Raw genomic sequence first — 18,693 nt, 5'->3', positions numbered from 1 at the left:
TTTTTTATTTTTAGGTACTCTTTAGGTATACTATCTGATTAGCTATTAATTATAGCTACAGGCCTATTTTTAATAACCAGATTCTAATTAGTCCTTGACTTTCAAGGTCTCACCCTGTGCATACTTGCTGGATTCAGGTAGACCCACTTACTTTGCTCCTTTGGGAGGTAACATCTGGTTGGACTCGGGTTCTTGGGGTTCTTAAGTGTGGTTCTGTGTGAAGTGACTTTGTGGGCGCTGTCTTTCCAGGTCCTCCTTTGTAGCTTATGCAGCCCTCTTAAAGGACTCTTTGTGCCTCAAACAACTTCCTTCAGTTGTAAGACAGGGATGATATCATTCCATCAATTCTTAGATTTACTTTCTTGGTAAGATTTATGATTTTAACATCCAAATCAAAATTTGCCTTAGAAAATCAATGGTATGTCATAGTTTAATTGGCACCATTTTTCTTAATAGTACATAGAGTTATGGTGTGTTTTACAATCAGTGTAGTCTTGGATTTGATGAAATTGCAGTAACATCCACAATTCAATTTTTCTTTTTTTAAATATGGAATACTTCACGAATTTGCGTGTCATCCTTGCGTAGGAGCCATGCTAATCTTCTCTGTATCGTTCCAATTTTAGTATATGTGCTGCTGAAGCAAGCACCACAATTCAATTATTTTGAAGATAGTGGCATTACTGAATAATTGCTTAGCTCAATAAATGGTCAATTTGTCTTTACTTGTTTCTTACCAGTCTCTCTGCGTTCAGTATTGCCCCCTTAAATTCATATACACCTTCCTAATGGTATGTTAAAAGAAATATTTTTTACTGTCTAATTCCCTTAATAAATGATTCAGAGCCTTCCTTCATATCCCCACCTGCGGTGATTCTTAAGGAGAAGGACATGCCTCAGCTCCCCTCACCTTCTCCAGTGGCACTGGGTGATTGAGGAGAGTGTGTTACACAAGTGAATTTTTAAGTGTTAATAGAAAATATCAGAGACGACAGCTAAGGGTATGAACCTAAAGCCAGTCAGCACTCCACAGAGGACCTCCACAAACCCTCCCAGTCTGCCTCTCCAGCCTCGCTTCTGCCACTTCTTGCTTCGAACTGTGTGCTGTAGCAGCACCGAGCTCTTTGCACAGCTTGTCTGTAGGGCATTGTACTTTGCTCTGGCCTAGCACGAGTGGGGCAGTAGATGGGGTGGAGCCAGGGCTTTTCTGTGGGCAGTGGTTTTAAAAGGATAAGAGCTGTGAGGATGACCACATGTCCTTAGAGACAGGTTTGTGGGTCCAGGCATTTGGAAATTTTTTTTTGAGGGTCAGATGGTACTTCCCTTATCTGCCTGATGGCTATTTGGTCAGATTAGGTGAAGTGATAGAATCACTGGTTAGAGGGCAAGGACTTGCTGCCATTGCTCTGGAGGACACAGACAGGATCAGGGGATGGAGAGGACTAGATGTATGTTGTAGCTCAGTACATTTGAGACCTCCTGACGCTGCTGCTTGGCTCCTGGGCAGTTCAGGGAGAGTTGTGAGCTCTCCTTGCTGAGGTGAAGAATCTTTCACCGACGCAAAGGGTCTACAATGTCCCAAAGAATAGATTTCTTTATTGGAAAGGAGGTTGAACATGGTGACATGAATTATAGCTTCCAAATTAAGTAGCATCTGTCAGATACTTAGTGACAAGCACCAAGGGCCCTGTATACAGTGTTTACTTATTTCCTGCATCACCTTTTTTTAACTTTAGAATAGGCCTGGCAGCTGGGAATTTTGATTCTCCTCATTTTACAGATGAAGAGACTAAACTTGAGATACAGGAGGCCTCATTTTTCTTCATGGTTACACAGCAAGTAAGTGGCAGGCCATGGGCCGTGATTCTGGCTGCTCTCTGCACTGCGCGGTGCTGCCTTGCCGTGCCCCCACTCTGCCCTTACTCTTGACGTCTGAATGTTGGAAGGTGGGTGGAGTATTTGTCATGTGTTGTTAGCAGCCAGCCATCCAGGGACAGCATAAGATCCAAGAGGATAGGCCTGGTCCTTTTGTACTCAATACTGTGCTCAACATGTGGGACCAGGACTGCTAACAGGTAGGAGATGAGGAAGCATGGGACACTAGGCAAGAAAGGAAAAGTCTTGCTTAAATATTTTTAAAAAACTATTTCACAGAGAACCCTGACTTATAATAGGAATTGGTTAAAAATGAATTAATAATATGCAGTGAATATACTTGACTAGAGTCAACTGTACATACTCAAAAGAACATAAACCATGGAGCCAATGAGTGAGGGACCCTTTAATTAAAAAAACAAAGATGGCTTGGTGCCTATAGCTCAGTGGCTAGGGTGCCAGCCACTTAACACCCGAGCTGGTGGGTTTGAATCTCACCTGGGCCTGCCAAACAACAATTACAACTACAACGAAAAAGAAAAATAGCTGGGCGTTGTGGCAGGTGCCTGTAGTCCCAGCTACTTGGGAGGCCGTGGCAAGAGAATCATTTAAGCCCAAGTGTTTGAGGTTGCTGTGAGCTGTGACACCACGGCACTCTACCAAGGGCAACAAAGTGAGACTCTGTCTCTAAATAAATAAATAGATGATGAATTAGTAGAATACGAAGAATAATAAGTTACTAGGCAGTTCACTACTCTCTGCTTCTCAGAGGCCTTCTCCATTTGACCAGTAGTTTGAGGCCCACCCTTCTCTGAACTAACTTAGCACTTTGTACCTGGGCAATGGTACTTAATTATCATAGGCTGCCTTTTATTGTCATTAATTCTGTACATGTATAGTTACTTATTACTCAACTCTAGGCCATTTGAGGACAGGGTCCACATTTTATCTTAATTTCCTTCTTCTAGCTCTTTACGTTCTGTGACATTAGGCATAGTTGAAAGTAGACTTTGTTGCAGATTACATTCTTTTGGTGAAAATGAGTGGATGCCTTCAACCTGATACAGTACCTTGTGTGCAGTAGGAACAGTGGGGTAACATGTACACATTTAACTTAATTATATCCATTCATCTGAGAATAAAAAGAAAAATTCCAAATCCAAGATGACTATCCTTAGTTCCACTCAGGTGATATGTGCCTGGAATGAACATGAGATGAAAGATCTGAAGCTGCTGTGCTCTCCTCTGTTCCCTGTGCCTGTCACATGCCTCAGGTGGGGGGCGTCTTACGGCGCCTAGAGCAATTCTAATGCCTGAAATAAATTTTTAGTCTGTGTGGTTCCTGAACAAGCCTGCTACTTCATCTGGTACTCAACAGACAAAAACAAAAACAAAAATACTCAACAGTAATCACTTTCATCAGTGGAAGAGAAATTAGCTGTGTTGGACTACATAGGTGATTTAAGGGGTATTTGTCTGTGTATAGTTCCTGTCATGGTGACTGGATGGTTTATCCCCAATGTGAGATGAGATCCCACTAGATTCATTCATTATTCACTAAAAGCATGTGTGGTACTGTGAGAAGGAGAAGAAGAAATCAAGAAAAAAAGAGATCAAGGGCTAGGGACTGAGTCTCATAGAACTTCATGATGAAAAAAAATCTAGAGAAAACCATGGAAGTGTTTAGTGAGAAGATCAAAAAAGTCATAAAAGTGATTCAGGAGATGCTAGTAACAGGTGGAAGCAAAACACAGCCCTTGCGGAGCACATCATCATCTCGGCCCCCTTCACTGCAGCAGAGGCACTTAAGGCCACACAGTTCTAAAGGTGTCTCAGCCTATACAATTCATAGTTGATATGAATCATGAGTGGCAAAGGAAAAAAGCCAAATTATGTTTAGAAAGCTATGCTTTAGAAGTGATGGGAGTGTTTCTGTTAAAATGATTTAGTGGCATGTCATGTCCAACTGTGCCTTGAGTTGTTTTGCCTCCCTAGCCAGATGTCAGCTGCCAGTGGGCTGTGTCACTTTGCTCACTGCAGCTGCACCTGCACAGACATCCAGCCAGCAGTCACGGGTCTCATCACACATAGGAGCTCACTTGCAGGCAGGTGAGCTACAAGGCAAGAGGGGAGAGAGGACAGGCTGCATGTCTCAATACCAGGCTTTGGGTGGAAGTGAGGTAAGAGATAGGCTATGCACCAGGTGTCTAGACCCGTATCCTGTTGTCTTCCCCCTTGCATTTTCTTTCTGAAATGAATAATGTGGGAACTTGAGACTGACTCGGGGCCAGGATGACTCTCAAATGATTCCTCTTCCTCTGGCTGTTTAGTCCACTCTGGGCGTCCTGCCTATTGACTCACTCAGAGCAGCAGTGGTTTCTTTCTTTCTTAACCCCTCCACAGAAACCTCCAGTCCAGATCTGTCCCCTCAGATGTTTTGCACTAGAGAACATAGGACGGTGTGCCACAGAAGACAGGGTCCCGTGCCTATTTGCACTCTCTCTTTCTTACACGACTGTGTTACCACATGGAAGAAAATAAAACACTGGCCAGATATAAAAGAACGTGGTCACAGTGCTTTTGTTAAAACATGAGGATGGCCGATACCACAGCATTTAAGACTTAGAAAGGAACAGGTTAATCTTCATCAAGATGCATAGTCTGCTGTATTAAAAGCTGAGTGCTGATGACTCTTTCTCTACCCCCTTCTGGACTTGGTTGGTTTCATTAATTCCCAGGAAAGACCTTTAGCAAATAGATGAGAAGACATTGTTGGGAAATGGGTTGTGCGTCCTTGTTAAGAGGCTGTAGTGTGCATTAGTGTGTTGCTCCCTGCGTCAGAGGGCTTTACTGCCTCTGCACGTGGGAGCTGTGGGATGGGACCCTGCCACCATGATACAGAGCTGCATTTTATTGCAGAAAAGTTATTATTTGCGTTTAAGTGTGGCTGCAGGGTGCTTTCAGGGACCACATTTTGGGTGGCATTGTGAATGTAAGTTGGCAGCTGCTAGCCTGACAATCTTACTGTACTTATGGGGAAATACATTATAAGTTTAATACTTAAAAATAAACTTTGGAAGATGACCAGTTTAAGGCTTGGAGACTAGTTTGCTAGAGGAGAAAGTGATGGAAATACCTTACTCATCATGCCTTTTTATTTGCTGTCCTCATCCTCCAGCTCAGTTGCTTTGTAGTGATGGTCTCGTTACTGTGGGATGAGACCCAGAATCTTCTTTGACTTCAGTGAGCAGCAGCAGGAACGAGGGTCTGGAAGGTCCTAGAACCCGCTGACAGTGGGGGTTGTTGAAGCCAACTTGTCTCTACCCTCAGTCGTTCAGAGCCAGGTTTCTGAGACATCTGTGTCCTTGAAATGACACTTTATTTTTCCTTTCACACTCCATCAGTCCTGATGGGAAACTAGTCCTGATTGTAATCTCTTTTTGTCCGTAGAGGTTAACTCTTGTGTCCCTAGTGTTAGAACGGGAGGCCGGGTACCCCAAATGCCTGACTCCTTAGATCAGGACTTCTGAATAAGATGAACGTCTCACCCATTCAGCCAGTGTTTGTCTGTGTGAGTAAGCATAGTGCTTGCTACTGAGGGCCTGGTGCCCGCTTGTAAGGACCTTGGTTGAGGAGAGACAGATTAGGTGCTTGGTATGCACTGCCCTGGGCACTGCATTGTTGCTGAGAAGGCAAGTAATAGCCCCTAGGAGTCTTGGCCCAAGCCTGGGGTATTTAGCACCTCAAATCCTGGAAGAATATTTCTGATTTTTACAGAACTTGCCTAACAAGGTCAGCATGAAGAATGGCAGAAGGTATTGGGGGTTAATACTAGCAAATCTCAGTAGAGTCAGCAGCCCGACAAGCTCTTGCTCTAATTTAGAGAGTGTTTTCTTTCCATCAGGAAGTTCCTGCAGGTTAGAATCTTAATTCTTCGATGCCTTCCCACCTTATTTTCCTGTTTCTGTGCATTTTTACAGTGAAACTGCTGTGGCTATTGTTGGGCATAGAACCTATGATTTGAGCTCCTCAAGAGAGTCACATCTTTCAGGAGTCCCAAAGTTACCCCTGAGTGCTATTGGATCTGCAGCATACGCCAGATTTGTGCTTCCTGTTTCATCTAGTAGTAAACTGAATTATAGAAAAACTTCATGGATGTGAAATTCTAGGTCCCTGTCCTGATTAGGGCATTCATGTTGCTTCCAGGGAATGACATGGAGAAGGTCTCCAACAGTTACCTTATATTGACAGATAATAATAGGAAGGCTAATTTGGATGCCCAGTGGATCCAGTTATAGAAGCAAGTACCTTCAGGGGAGGGAGAAGGATGTGTTAGCTTCCCAGAGAAGAACAATACAGGGACGCAAATGTGCAGGGGGTGAGCGTAGAGACTTACCTTTAGAGAAATTGACTTTTTTGACTGTAGTAACCATTCCTTTTCTTGACTGTTTTGAGGGATTTCAAGAGAAAAATTTAAGTAGGACAAGCTGCAAACACCAACTTTCACTTATTAAAGTGTTGCCATAAATGTATATATCTTGATCTTGGAAAACATCACTTTTTACCCCACATTTTACCTGTTAAAATTTCAGGCTTATTACCGAAAGTGTTTCTCCATTGCCTTCCCCTTATGTCAAGATAGCCTTGGCAGCACCGGCCACGTACATCGAAGCTGGTGGGTTCAAACTCGGCCCAGGCCTGCTAAACAGCAGTGACAACGCAATAAAAAAATAGCTGGCATTGTGGCAGGTGCCTGTAGTCCGAGCTACTCGGGAGGCTGAGTCAAGAGAATCGCATTAGCCCAAGAGTTTGAGGTTGCTGTAAGCTGTGATGCCATGGCACTCTACCCAGGGCGAGCTTAAGACTCCTGTCTCAAAAAAAAATTTTAAAAAGATAGCTTGAATATATAATTTTAACGCAATCCCTATTAAAGCTCCACTGTCATACTTTAAAGATCTTGAAAAAACAATACTTTGTTTTATATGGAATCAGAAAAAACCTCGAATAGCCAAGGCATTACTCAGAAATAAAAACAAAGCAGGAGGAATCACGCTACCAGACCTCAGACTATACTACAAATCGATAGTGATCAAAACAGCATGGTACTGGCACAAAAACAGAGTAGATGTCTGGAACAGAATAGAGAACCAAGAGATGAATCCAGCTACTTACGGTTATTTGATTTTTGACAAGCCAATTAAAAACATTCAGTGGGGAAAAGATTCCCTATTTAACAAATGGTGCTGGGTGAACTGGCTGGCAACCTGCAGAAGACTGAAACTGGACCCACACCTTTCACCATTAACTAAGATAGACTCTCACTGGATTAAAAATTTAAACTTAAGACATGAAACTATAAAAATACTAGAAGAGAGTGCAGGGAAAACCCTTGAAGAAATCGGCCTGGGCGAGTATTTTATGAGGAGGACCCCCCGGGCAATTGAAGCAGCTTCAAAAATACACTACTGGGACTTGATCAAACTAAAAAGCTTCTGCACAGCCAAGAGCACAGTAAATAAAGCAAGCAAACAGCCCTCAGAATGGGAGAAGATATTTGCAGGTTATGTCTCTGACAAAGGTTTAATAACCAGAATCCACAGAGAACTCAAACATATAAGCAAGAAAAGAACAAGTGATCCCATCGCAGGCTGGGCAAGGGATTTGAAGAGAAACTTCTATGAAGAAGACAGGCACGCGGCCTACAGACATATGAAAAAATACTCATCATCTTTAATCATCAGAGAAATGCAAATCAAAACTACTTTAAGAGGGCGGCACCTGTGGCTCAGTGGGTAGGGCACCGGCCCTATATACCAAGGGTGGTGGGTTTAAGCCCAGCCTCGGCCAAACTGCAACAAAAAAATAGCTGGGTGTTGTGGCGGACGCCTGTAGTCCCAGCTACTTGGGAGGCTGAGGCAAGAGAATCACCTAAGCCCAGGAGTTGGAGGTTGCTGTGAGCTGTGTGATGCCACGGCACTCTACCAAGGGCAATAAAGTGAGACTCTGCCTCTACCAAAAAAAAAAAAAACTACTTTGAGATATCATCTAACTCCAGTAAGACTAGCCTATATCACAAAATCCCAAGACCAGAGATGTTGGCATGGATGTGGAGAAAAGGGAACACTTCTACACTGCTGGTGGGAATGCAAATTAATACATTCCTTTTAGAAAGATGTTTGGAGAACACTTAGAGATCTAAAAATAGATCTGTCATTCAATCCTATAATTCCTCTACTAGGCATATACCTGGAAGACCAAAAATCACATCACAACAAAGATATTTGTACCAGAATGTTTATTGCAGCCCTATTCATAATTGCTAAGTCATGGAAAAAGCCCAAGTGCCCATTGATCCACGAATGGATTAATGGATTAATTAATCCATTAATAAATGGATTAATAAAACATAATGGAATATTATGCAGCCTTAAAGAAAGATGGAGACTTTACCTCTTTCATGTTTATATGGATGGAGCTGGAACATATTCTTCTTAGTAAAGTGTCCCAAGTATGGAAGAAAAAGTATGCAACGTACTCAGCCCTACTATGAAACTAATTTATGGCTTTCACATGAAAGCTATAACCCAGTTACAACCTAAGAATGGGGGAAGGGGGAAAGGTGGTGGGGGTGGGCAGAGGGAGGGGGATTGGTGGCATTACACCTGCGGTGCATCTTACAAGGGTATATGTGAAACTTAATAAACGTGGAATGTAAATGTCTTAGCACAATAAGAAAATGCCAGGAAGGCTGTGTTAACCAGTGCGATGAAAATGTGTCAAACAGTCTATGAAACTAGTGTATGGTGCCCCATGATCACATTAATGTACACAGCTATGATTTAATTAAAAAAAAATTAAAAAAGATAGCTTGTTGATTTACTGAGTTATCTTAATCCAATAAATGGATTATCCAATAAAAGTTATCCAATCCTCGTTATTTCTGGGTTAAATTATGATTGGATTTCCCAAGAACTAAGAGTCAGTAGCACTTTTGTTTAAACTCTGTTAACCAATTTTTGTAGTCTCATTACTTTCTATGGTTGCCCAGTTAGCAGAAAACTGAGTTATTATTACCTGATAATCTTATTTATCCAGCACATTGTGTTAGGCTGAGCGCAGGGCTCTTGAGGGCCTGTCATTTTTGAATGTCAACTGTGTTACTCAGATCTCAGATCCCTGCCCTTTGTTGGCTGGTTATCATCAACTCTCAGAGTTCTCTCAGGGTTTACCCAGGTCTCTGCTGCTATCCTCAAGATTGCCACTGGGCCCCTCCCATTGTTTCTGCTGTGACTGTGTCTACACATCATCAGGTTATGTGTTCAGGTTGATTCTTTTTTTTTTTTTTTTAAAGGCAGAGTCTCACTTTATTGCCCTCAGTAGAGTGCTGTGTCATCACAGCTCACAGCAACCTCCAACTCCTGGGCTTAGAAGATTCTCTTGCCTCAGCCTCCTGAGTAGCTGGGACTATAGGCACCTACCACAACACCTGGCTATTTTTTATTTTTTTTTATTATTTTGTTGTTTTTGTTGTAGTTTGGCCAGGGCTGGGTTTGAACCCACCACCCTTGATATTTGGGGCTGGCACCCTACCTACTGAGCCACAGGCGCCGCCCTGTTCAGGTTGATTCTTGGCTGCACACGTGTGTGGCAGTCTCCAGCTTTCTCAAGTCTTCTATCTCCTTTTCTCCAGAAATTTTACCCCCCTTTCATGATTCCTTCCTAATCAGTGGAAGTGATATGAATTGACCTACAAGGTATCAGAGCCAAAAACACCAACTCACTAATGTGTGGCCAAAAATTTATGTGTCTCCATCTTGGAAAACATCATTTTCTACCCCTCATTTTACCTTTTAAGGTTTGAGATTTATCCCCCAAAGAGTTTCTCTGTTGCCATCTCCTTATAGTAAGGTTGTCTATTGGTTTACAGGCAACTATTTGCTCATCCTTTACTCATTCATACTTGTCATCGTGCTTACCGAAGGTCGCTGTGTTGTTTCCAGATCTGTTATGCTGTACCCAGTAGACTGATACTGTAATTATGTGATCTAATTAAATAATAGGTAAACCACAAGTATAAGAAGAGAATCATCTCTTAAAAACTCAGGAGAATACTTTGGAAGGACAAGTTACTTAAAAAAAGAAACAAAGGTAAATTAGACTTGGGCAAGGTAAACATATAAGGATATTGGAGGTGAAAGAACCCTAAAAATTTAGGATTTTGTATTTACCACTTCATGCGAGTCTGAGTTCTCCCTCTTTAGAGAAACTAGACATTGTAGATGATGGATTCTGCATGAGTTTTATGTACCAGTGATACAGAACTCTAATCAGAAAAGATCTTTTGACTCTAATCAAAAGCTTGGTGGCTCTCAAAGGTTTTTTTTTAGTTTATGTTTTTAATCAAAGTTTTATTTATAGCAAATGATAGACATCTAAGGGAAAAGTCTTAGTAAAAGTCATATTAACCATATTGTTACTACCTTGAGTTGTCAATTTCAAATGCTGTCCATTAGCTGGGCATGGTGGCACTTGCCTATAGTCCAGCTACTCAGGAGGCTGAGACAAGAGGATCACTTGGGTTTAGTGAGCTATGATGAGGCTACTGCACTTTGGCCTGGCAACAGCATATGAGACCTTGTCCCAAAACAAACAAAAACCAAATGCTGTCCATAACCTCTCAGTTGAGGGTGAGGAAATTAATCAGGTTCTTATTCCACTTCTCTCCTTTTCTCCCCCCATCCTTCCTTATTCTTGCCAGCTCTGGTTCTCTGCATTATCAAAGCATGTGGCATTGATATTCTGTCCCCACTCGAAACCCATTTTAGTCTTCAGTCCTACAGTTAAGTAGCTTCATCGCTCATGGCCAATCTTTCTGCCACAGTTTTTCTAACTCCTGGTTATAACAAGTGTTTCTTTCCTTTTGTCGATTTCCTTAATAAAGACTCAGCCTTGGGCCTGGCTTGTGCCTGTAACCACAGCACATTGGGAGGTGGAGGCAGGTGGATCACCTGAGCTCAGGAGTTTGAAGACAGGCCTAAGCAAGAGGGAGACCCTGTCTCTTAAAAACTAGCCGAGTGTTTTGATGGGCTCTGTAATCCTAGGTATTTGGGAGGCTGAGGCAAGAGAATTGTTTGAGTCTAGGGTTTAAGGTTGCTGTGAGCTGTGACGCCAAAGCACTCTACCCAGGGCGACTGAGTGAGACTTTGTCTTTAAAAAAAAATTATAGTAGGGCGGCGCCTGTGGCTCAAGGAGTAGGGTACCGGTCCCATATGCCGGAGGTGGTGGGTTCAAACCCAGCCCCGGCCAAAAAAAAAAAAAATTATAGTAAAACATATATAATGAAGTAAATTCACCATCTTTGCCATGTGTAAGCCACCAGCTCTCTGGCAGTGAGCACATCCACAGTGCTATGCTTCGTCACACAGCTTGCAAAATGGAAACTCCATACACATGAAACAGTAATCACCATACCCCTCCCCCAGCCAGGCAACACCAGTCTGCTTTCCATCTCTGTGACTTTGATCCTTCTCAGTAGCTCGTGTAGCAGCTTATTCCACTTCCCCTAGTGTCTTCAAGGGCACTCACATTGTAGCATGTTTCAGCATTCTCTTCCTTTTTATAGTATATCTCAATCAGACCTCCCATCCCCCCCCCTTTTAAAACATTTTAAAAATATTAAGGGGGGGGTGCATATTTTTTTGGTTGCCTGGATGGCTTCTGTGACGCTTGAGTCATGTCTGTGGGTGTCTGTCACCAAGACAGCATCTCCTCTACCCATTAGTTTGGCTGTTCCCCCTTCCCTTCTTCCCCTCCCCCTAGTTTATTTCCACTGAGTTTTCCTTCTCTTGTGCACATGTGTGCTAGTGGGTTCCAGTTTAACGAGTACATGTGGTGTTTATTTTTCCATTCTTAAGATACTTTGCTATGAGAATGGTCTCCAGTTCCATCCAGATTATTGCAAATGGCATTAATTCATCCTTTTTTTACCCTTCCTTTTTAAGGTCATTGTATAAATATATATAATTTTATATATAATAAAATGTATAGGGCTGTGCCTCTGGCTCAGAGGAATAGGGCGCCAGCCCCATATGCCGGAGATGGCGGGTTCAAGCCCAGCCCCGGCCAAAAACCGCAAAAAAAAACAAAAGTATATATCACATTTTGTTACTTATTCATCTTTTGATGTACATGTGGGTAGCGTCTACCTTTCGGCTGTCGTGACTAATGCTGCTGTGAATGATGATGGCATACAAATCTCTCTTTAGATCCCAGCTTTTAGTCCTTTTGACATATACCTCAAACCCAGAAGTAGAATTGCTGGGTCGTATGGTAATTGCGTTTTTAATTTTTTTGGGAATGATCATAGTGTTTTCAGAGGCTTATATCTTCTATATCTTTTTTTTTTTTTTTTGCTGTTTTTGGCCGGGGCTAGGTTTGAACCCGCCACCTCCGGCCTATGGGGCCGGCGCTCTACTTCTTTGAGCCACAGGCACCACCCCATCTTTTTTTTTTTTTTTTGTAGAGACAGAGTCTCACTGTACCACCCTCGGTAGAGTGCCGTGGCGTCACACGGCTCACAGCAACCTCCAAGTCTTGGGCTTACTCGATTCTCTTGCCTCAGCCTCCCGAGTAGCTGGGACTACAGGCGCCCGCCACAACGCCCGGCTATTTTTTTGTTGCAGTTTGGCCAGGGCTGGGCTTGAACCCGCCACCCTCGGCATATGGGGCCGGCGCCCTACTCACTGAGCCACAGGCACCGCCCAACCACCCCATCTTTTTAAATTTTTCTGTTTTCTTTCTTTTTTTCTTTCTTTTTTTAAAGAGATGGCTGTCTCAAACTCTTGGGGCCTCAAACAGTCCTCCTACCTAGACCTCCTGAAATGCTGGGATTTTAGGTATGAGCCACTGTGCCTGGCCAGAGGCCTGTTTCTTTTTGTGTGTGTGTGTGTGTGTGTGTGTGTGTGGTTTTGGCCGAGGCTGGGTTGGAACCCGCCACCTCTGGCCTATGGGGCCGGCGCCCTACTCCTTTGAGCCACAGGTGCCACCCAAAGAGGCCTGTTTCTTGATGGGGAAGTATAAACAGTAGTTTTTCCTAGGGAATAATTTTGAAACCAATCTTGTTTAACATTTTGTAAATATCTAAATGTGAAACTTTTGCTATTAGATCTCATTTGCATGTAAAGGTTAATAATTCATATTATATAAAATACAAGAACACCTCATGAGAGTGTGTGTGTATGTAGACAGAAAGTGGTTAATAAGGCTCAATGTGGGCACATATGAGGGAGCATGTATATCCCTTCCCAATATCAGAAGAAAATGCCCCAGTCACCCCTAGTTACCTCTGTTAATACATGCCCTCCACTTACTTCAGGGAAATGTAGAGAACTTTGTGCCAGGGAACTTCATGCATCAGAGTCACACAGGTGTGTGAACTCATGGGGTTGTGCAGATGTGTGGATGTGCGGGGTTGCCCAGGTATACAGATCTGCAGGGTCACACAGGTGCATGGACCTGTAGGGTTGCACAGGTGTGCGGACATGCAGGACCTCACAGGCACACGAACCTGTGAGCATAAATTCCTTCCCAGTTCTTCATTGCTCTATAGCGTGAGTGGGTGCCTGACTGTAGACTGGAGATCAGTGGTTCTCATCTGGGGTGAGTTTGCTCCCAGAAGATACATGACAATGTCTGGAGACATGTTTGGTTGTTGCCCCTAAAGGGGAGCTACTGGCATCTAGTGAGGAGAGACCAGGGACGCTGCTGAGTGTGCTGCAGTGCACAGGACAGGTCACTAGCACCCAGGCTGAGAAGACCTGCTCTACCCAGTTGCCTTCTCAGCCTTGTTTCTTGTGTAAGTGGAACTCTCCATGCCTGTCCTACACCAGCTGACATGCCTCTTCAGTGCCTTCCACCTGAAATCCTTTTCCCTGCTTCTCTGATGTCAGAGCCCAGACACAGTTTTACACAATATTTGCAAAATATACTGTATGTGTTGGCCATCTCTTTATAAAATCTTGTAACAAGGGTGGCTCCTGTGGCTCAGTGAGCAGGGTGCCGGCCCCATATACCGAGGGTGGCGGGTTCAAACCTAGCCCCGGCCAAATTGCAACAAAAAAATAGCCGGGTGTTATGGTGAGCGCCTGTAGTCCCAGCTACTCAGGAGGCTGAGGCAAGAGAATCACCTAAGCCCAAGAGCTAGAGGTTGCTGTGAGCTGTGACACCATGGCACTCTACCTAGGGCGACAAGGTGAGACTCTTGTCTCTAAAAAAAAAAAAAAAAAATCTTGTAACAAATGTCTTGTAAATAAAGGTATATTTAGATACAATTTTCCATTTTCCCTATGTATAGCACCCTTTATTTATGCTGAACCTGCTTTCTTGTCTAAGCTGTAAGAAACATGGTGAGGATGGAGGTTAAGGAAAGGGCTGTATGTTGCTCTGATCACTTCCCTCCCTGGAGCACAGGCTGGAGGATTTGTCCTGTGGAACCTGAAACATATCAAGTTAGCTGCCTGGTTGGGGTTTATTCTGTCATAGCTGGACCTACTTAATGTCAGTCACTGTTGGTGATGGCGATATTAATGACGAAACTGTTGTTACCTACTTAAAACCCAGTGTGTCAGGCCAGGCGCCCTGGCTCACGCCTGTAATCCTAGCACTCTGGGAGGCTGAGGTGGGTGGATTGCCTGAGTTTACGAGTTCAAGACCAATCTGAGCAAGAGCGAAACCCCGTCTCTAAAAATAGCCAGGTGTTGTGGTGGGCGCCTGTAGTCCTAGCTACTTGGGAGACTGAGGCAAGAGAATCAACTTGAGCCCAGGAGTTTGAGGTTGCTGTGAGCTATGATGCTATGGCACTCTACTGAGGGTAACAAAGTGAGACTCTGTCTCAGAAAAAAAAAAAAAAAATGGTGTGTCCTGGCCACCAGGCTGGGTGCCTTACGCCAGTTAATCTCATCCAGCCCTCTGTACATTTGGGTAGCTTCTACCCACTTGTGTCACTGGCTCTACAGAGCAGAGCTGGAGTGCAAGTAAGATGTGTCTGGCCTCATAGCCTGTGCTCAACTGCTGCCTCTCTGCTTTGTGTCTGCCATGAGTGTTCTCATCCTCTTCATGTTTGCTTCCCCTGTAGGTACACTACATCCTCCAGGAGGTGGTGATGGGCGGGATGGTGTTGGAAACAAATATGAATGAAATTGTGGCACAGATTGAATCTCAAAACAGGCTGGAGAAGTCTGAGGTAAGTGGGCAGCTAAGCCCCATCCTGGCTGGGGAGGGGAGTCAGGGCAGAGGGAAGAGCATGTCTGTGTTGCTGTGGAACTTCAAGAAATTTTTATACTCATCTTCTTTCTTCCTGGAATCCATCAAAACTGAAAGTTTGAATGAAGGTCAGCTGTGAAAATTAAATAGGTAATGAGGTTTAAAATCTCAGACTCCTAGGCTAGAGGTATGAATGGAAAAGCCACGTGGCAGAGGAAGGCAGACAGCTTTTGGCCTGGGGGATTATGGCCCATGTTTTTGGTTCATAATTTCTCCTTTCAAAGCTGCACATTCCCCGGGGGGGGCCCAGGACCTCCTTCTCTAATTCCAGTATGGTTTCCATTTTTCTGAGTCTGGGCGTCTGGCAGCCATTTCTCATGGTGTGTCTTTCAGACCTCAGAGCCACCAATTCCCTTATTTCCAGACAGCCTTATAAAAAGCTAGTCGTGTTTGGGCTGGGTTTGGAAATAACCACTCCACCCCCACATGGTACTGGGCTTGATGGAGATGTTCACCTCTGTCCTATCCCTGAGGACTCTCCATACCCTTCCTCAGCTTTACCAGGCAGCAGAGATTATAGACATTTGCTTTTACGTATAGATATTTTACACACAGAACAATGTACTTCTAATTATCTGAGTGTCTTAAAGAGGTTTTTGCTTTGTGTAACGGAACTTTATCTTGCGAAACCAGGAATAATTCTTTCTTGAGGACTGGCAGTCCTGCTGAAGAAGCTTTTCCAAACCACAGCTATTGTGGCAGTGATAGCTCTTTTAGAAATGCAGGCTGGGAAGCTTCCAGGAATAGTAAGTGAGTCAGAGGCAAGGGGGTTGGAAATGAGAAGTAGAGACTTACTGGGTACGGGTGGACTTGGAGTTGGTATCCTGAAAGTAGTCAATATGAGAAAGATGCTTTTGAGAACATCTTGGTCAACTTTTTCCCATCTCTCCTTGCTGGAGTAAGCCTGGAGGGTGAGGGTTGGCACAGACGTCTTCACTCTTTGCTTGGTTACCTCCTGCGGCACACCCTGCCTCCCACATGGCTGTGCCTCCCAGCTTGTTGTGCGCGACGTTCCCAGAGCCAGCTCTTTTCTATCTCACGTTGTTAGTGGGCAAGCAGCTGCCTAGAGCTGTGAAGTTCCTGTTCCTTTTAAGAATTTCCCTAGGCCATGCAAGGTGACTCATGCCTGTAATCCTAACACTCTGGGAGGCCAAGGCGGGTGGATTGCTTGAGCTCACAGAGTTTGAAACCAGTCTGAGAAAAAGTTGAGACCCCTTCTCTACTAAAACTAGAGGCATGAAGAAACTGAGGCAAGAGGATTACTTGTGCCTGAGTTGAAGGTTGCTGTGAGCTGTGACACCACAGTACTCTACCCAGGGCGGCAGCTTGAGACAAGATTGTCTCAAAAAAAAAAAAAAAAAAAAAAAGGAATTTCTCTAACTTTGCACTCATCAATGAGTTTTCAGTCTCTGGAAGAAAGAAGGAGGGTTTTTATTTTGTGACCAAAGTGCCCCTGACATTTAGTGTGGTGTGATAATTAACATCTTTTGTGAATGTCAGCACACATTTACTGAGCACCTGCCATATGCCAGGCACTTGGGTGCTAAGGGTGCATGAGACTTATCCACCTTTGACAGGCTTATTGGCTGGTGTGAGTGCCAGCTTCAGACCCGGTACCAAACCCCACCTGGAGACTGCTTTATTGCTTTATTGGCATTCTTTGTTGAAGAATAAAGAGAAAAAATTAAAACTTCTGTTGTGTGTGGTCAGTTTCAAATTTTTCTAGGCTTCCCTTACCTGTTACTTTATTTGTTTGGTTTTAGTATTTTAGCATTAAGCACATGTCACTGAGAATTTGTCTCATACCCATCTCTTATTTCTCCTCAGGGTGGCCTTTCAGCGGCCCCTGCACGGGCTGTATCGGCTGTGAAAAATATCAACCTTCCCGAGATTCCTCGGAACATCAATATTGGTGATCTCAATATCAAAGTCCCCAACCTGTCCCAGTTTGTCTAAAGGTTCAGGGTTGGCCTGAACTGGAGTCCTTAAAACAAGCAAAGCCTGGAAACAGCCCATGCTGAGCCTTAGAAGAGTCAAGCACTGAACCCTGCACCTTCCTGTCTGGGAAAGACTGTGTGGCATGGAGAGGGTTCATGTGGACACTGCCTGGGCGGGGTCGGTTCTCACATGCCCAGCCAGGCCCCTCTCCAGGGATGTGGCCGCCACAGGTGAAGTAGGCCTGCTGTCTGCACAGGGAGTCGGCATGCTCACACCCGGCACCTTTACCTCTCACACACACCCACTCCCAGGGATTCAGGCCTGCATGGAGCAGGCCCCCGTGCTTCTCAGAACGCCCACGAGGGCTGAGCACGTTCTCTGGCTAGAGTCTCCATCCTGCCTGAGCACCACAAGCTTCTGAGCTCCTAGAGCATTTACTTGATGGGGAGGTGCCCTTGTTAGAAAAGGGCTGGTACTTCATATCTGGGGAGTAGCAAGTAAGGGCAGGTTTCATTAGAACCAGTCACCTGCTGGCTCTACTAAGATCATTATACCCTTTGTTCACCAGCACCTGCGGAATGTGTTCCCCTGTCATCACAGATCTGTCCCCCCAGGTATTTATTTGCAGGATGCAATTCTGTCATAGACCTAGTTGTGCCTACTACAGTTCAACTGACAGGAGAGCACCCACACACACACGCAGGCTTGCTAGAGAGGTCTGTCAGGTAGAGGGCAGGCCCTGGGTCTATGGAAGTTTAAAGCTGACAACATGGAATATCTCAGAATGTCGACCCTTCCCAAGTTTAAAATACATTCTCCTCATGGGAGCAGAAGGTTCAGTTGCTGTATTATGAATTATGAGTCATCTGCAAAGGAGACCCATGGCCACCTCACCCAGCTTCTGGGGGAGCAGGAGAGCCTGAGCTGGGGTCACCCCTGTGGGGGCAGTGCCACCTCTTCACTCCTGAACTTGGCCTGTGTTCCCTCAGGTGATGTTCTCCCAGAGCTCTGGAGACCCATAAATGTTTACATGTGATTAGTCTTTCTTTTGTGGTTAATTTAGAGCTAAAACTGTTCTCCTACTGTCTGTGAGGCCACAGCTCAGGTGTGGTGCTGAATTGTGGTGAGATTAGAGAGCCAAATGGGTACCTCCCAGGCCTGATGGGAGGCCCCAAGAGCCGTCACAGAGTAAGTCAGAGATGGCGCCTCCAGGGCCACGTTTTCTGCTTCTGAAAAGCTTCCTGTGGTATATGCCCATTGCTCCTTGCCACCTCCTGTCCTCCTCAGTACCTCTGACAACCTCAGAGGTAGGTGGTGGTAATCAGAAGTTAAGCCTCTCGGCTCCATGCCTATAGCTCAGCGGCTAGGGCACCAGCCACATATACCAGGATTGGCAGGTTCGAACCCAGCCCGGGCCTGGCAAACAATAATGGCAACTACAACAAAAAAATAGCCAGGTGTTGTGGCTGGTGCCTGTAGTCCCAGCTACTTGGGAGGCTGAGGCAAGAGAATTGCTTAAGCCCAAGAGTTTGAGGTTGCTGTGAGCTGTGATGCCACAGC

At 44.5% G+C, this 18,693-nt stretch overlaps 1 protein-coding gene and 1 non-coding gene across 2 annotated transcripts in view; one reads left to right on the top strand and one right to left on the bottom strand.

Annotated features, from left to right (window-relative positions):
• Positions 1-18,281, top strand: part of AP3S2 (adaptor related protein complex 3 subunit sigma 2) — a 60,999-nt gene extending 42,718 nt beyond the window's left edge. Inside the window, exons 5-6 of the mRNA XM_053581879.1 lie at positions 15,008-15,115; positions 17,023-18,281. Coding sequence (XP_053437854.1) covers positions 15,008-15,115; positions 17,023-17,151 — 237 coding nt within the window. The 3' untranslated portion in view covers positions 17,152-18,281. The remainder of the gene's footprint in view (positions 1-15,007; positions 15,116-17,022) is intronic.
• LOC128580007 (U6 spliceosomal RNA) lies at positions 544-650 on the bottom strand. The gene has a single exon (XR_008378372.1). It is a non-coding gene; the product is annotated as a U6 spliceosomal RNA (small nuclear RNA).
• Positions 18,282-18,693: the final 412 nt, after the last annotated feature.

Source organism: Nycticebus coucang, chromosome 2 (genome assembly GCF_027406575.1).
Source record: "Nycticebus coucang isolate mNycCou1 chromosome 2, mNycCou1.pri, whole genome shotgun sequence".
NCBI lineage: Eukaryota > Metazoa > Chordata > Mammalia > Primates > Lorisidae > Nycticebus > Nycticebus coucang.
Note: the sequence above shows the minus strand (reverse complement) of the source record. Positions and strands in the feature narration are given on the sequence as shown.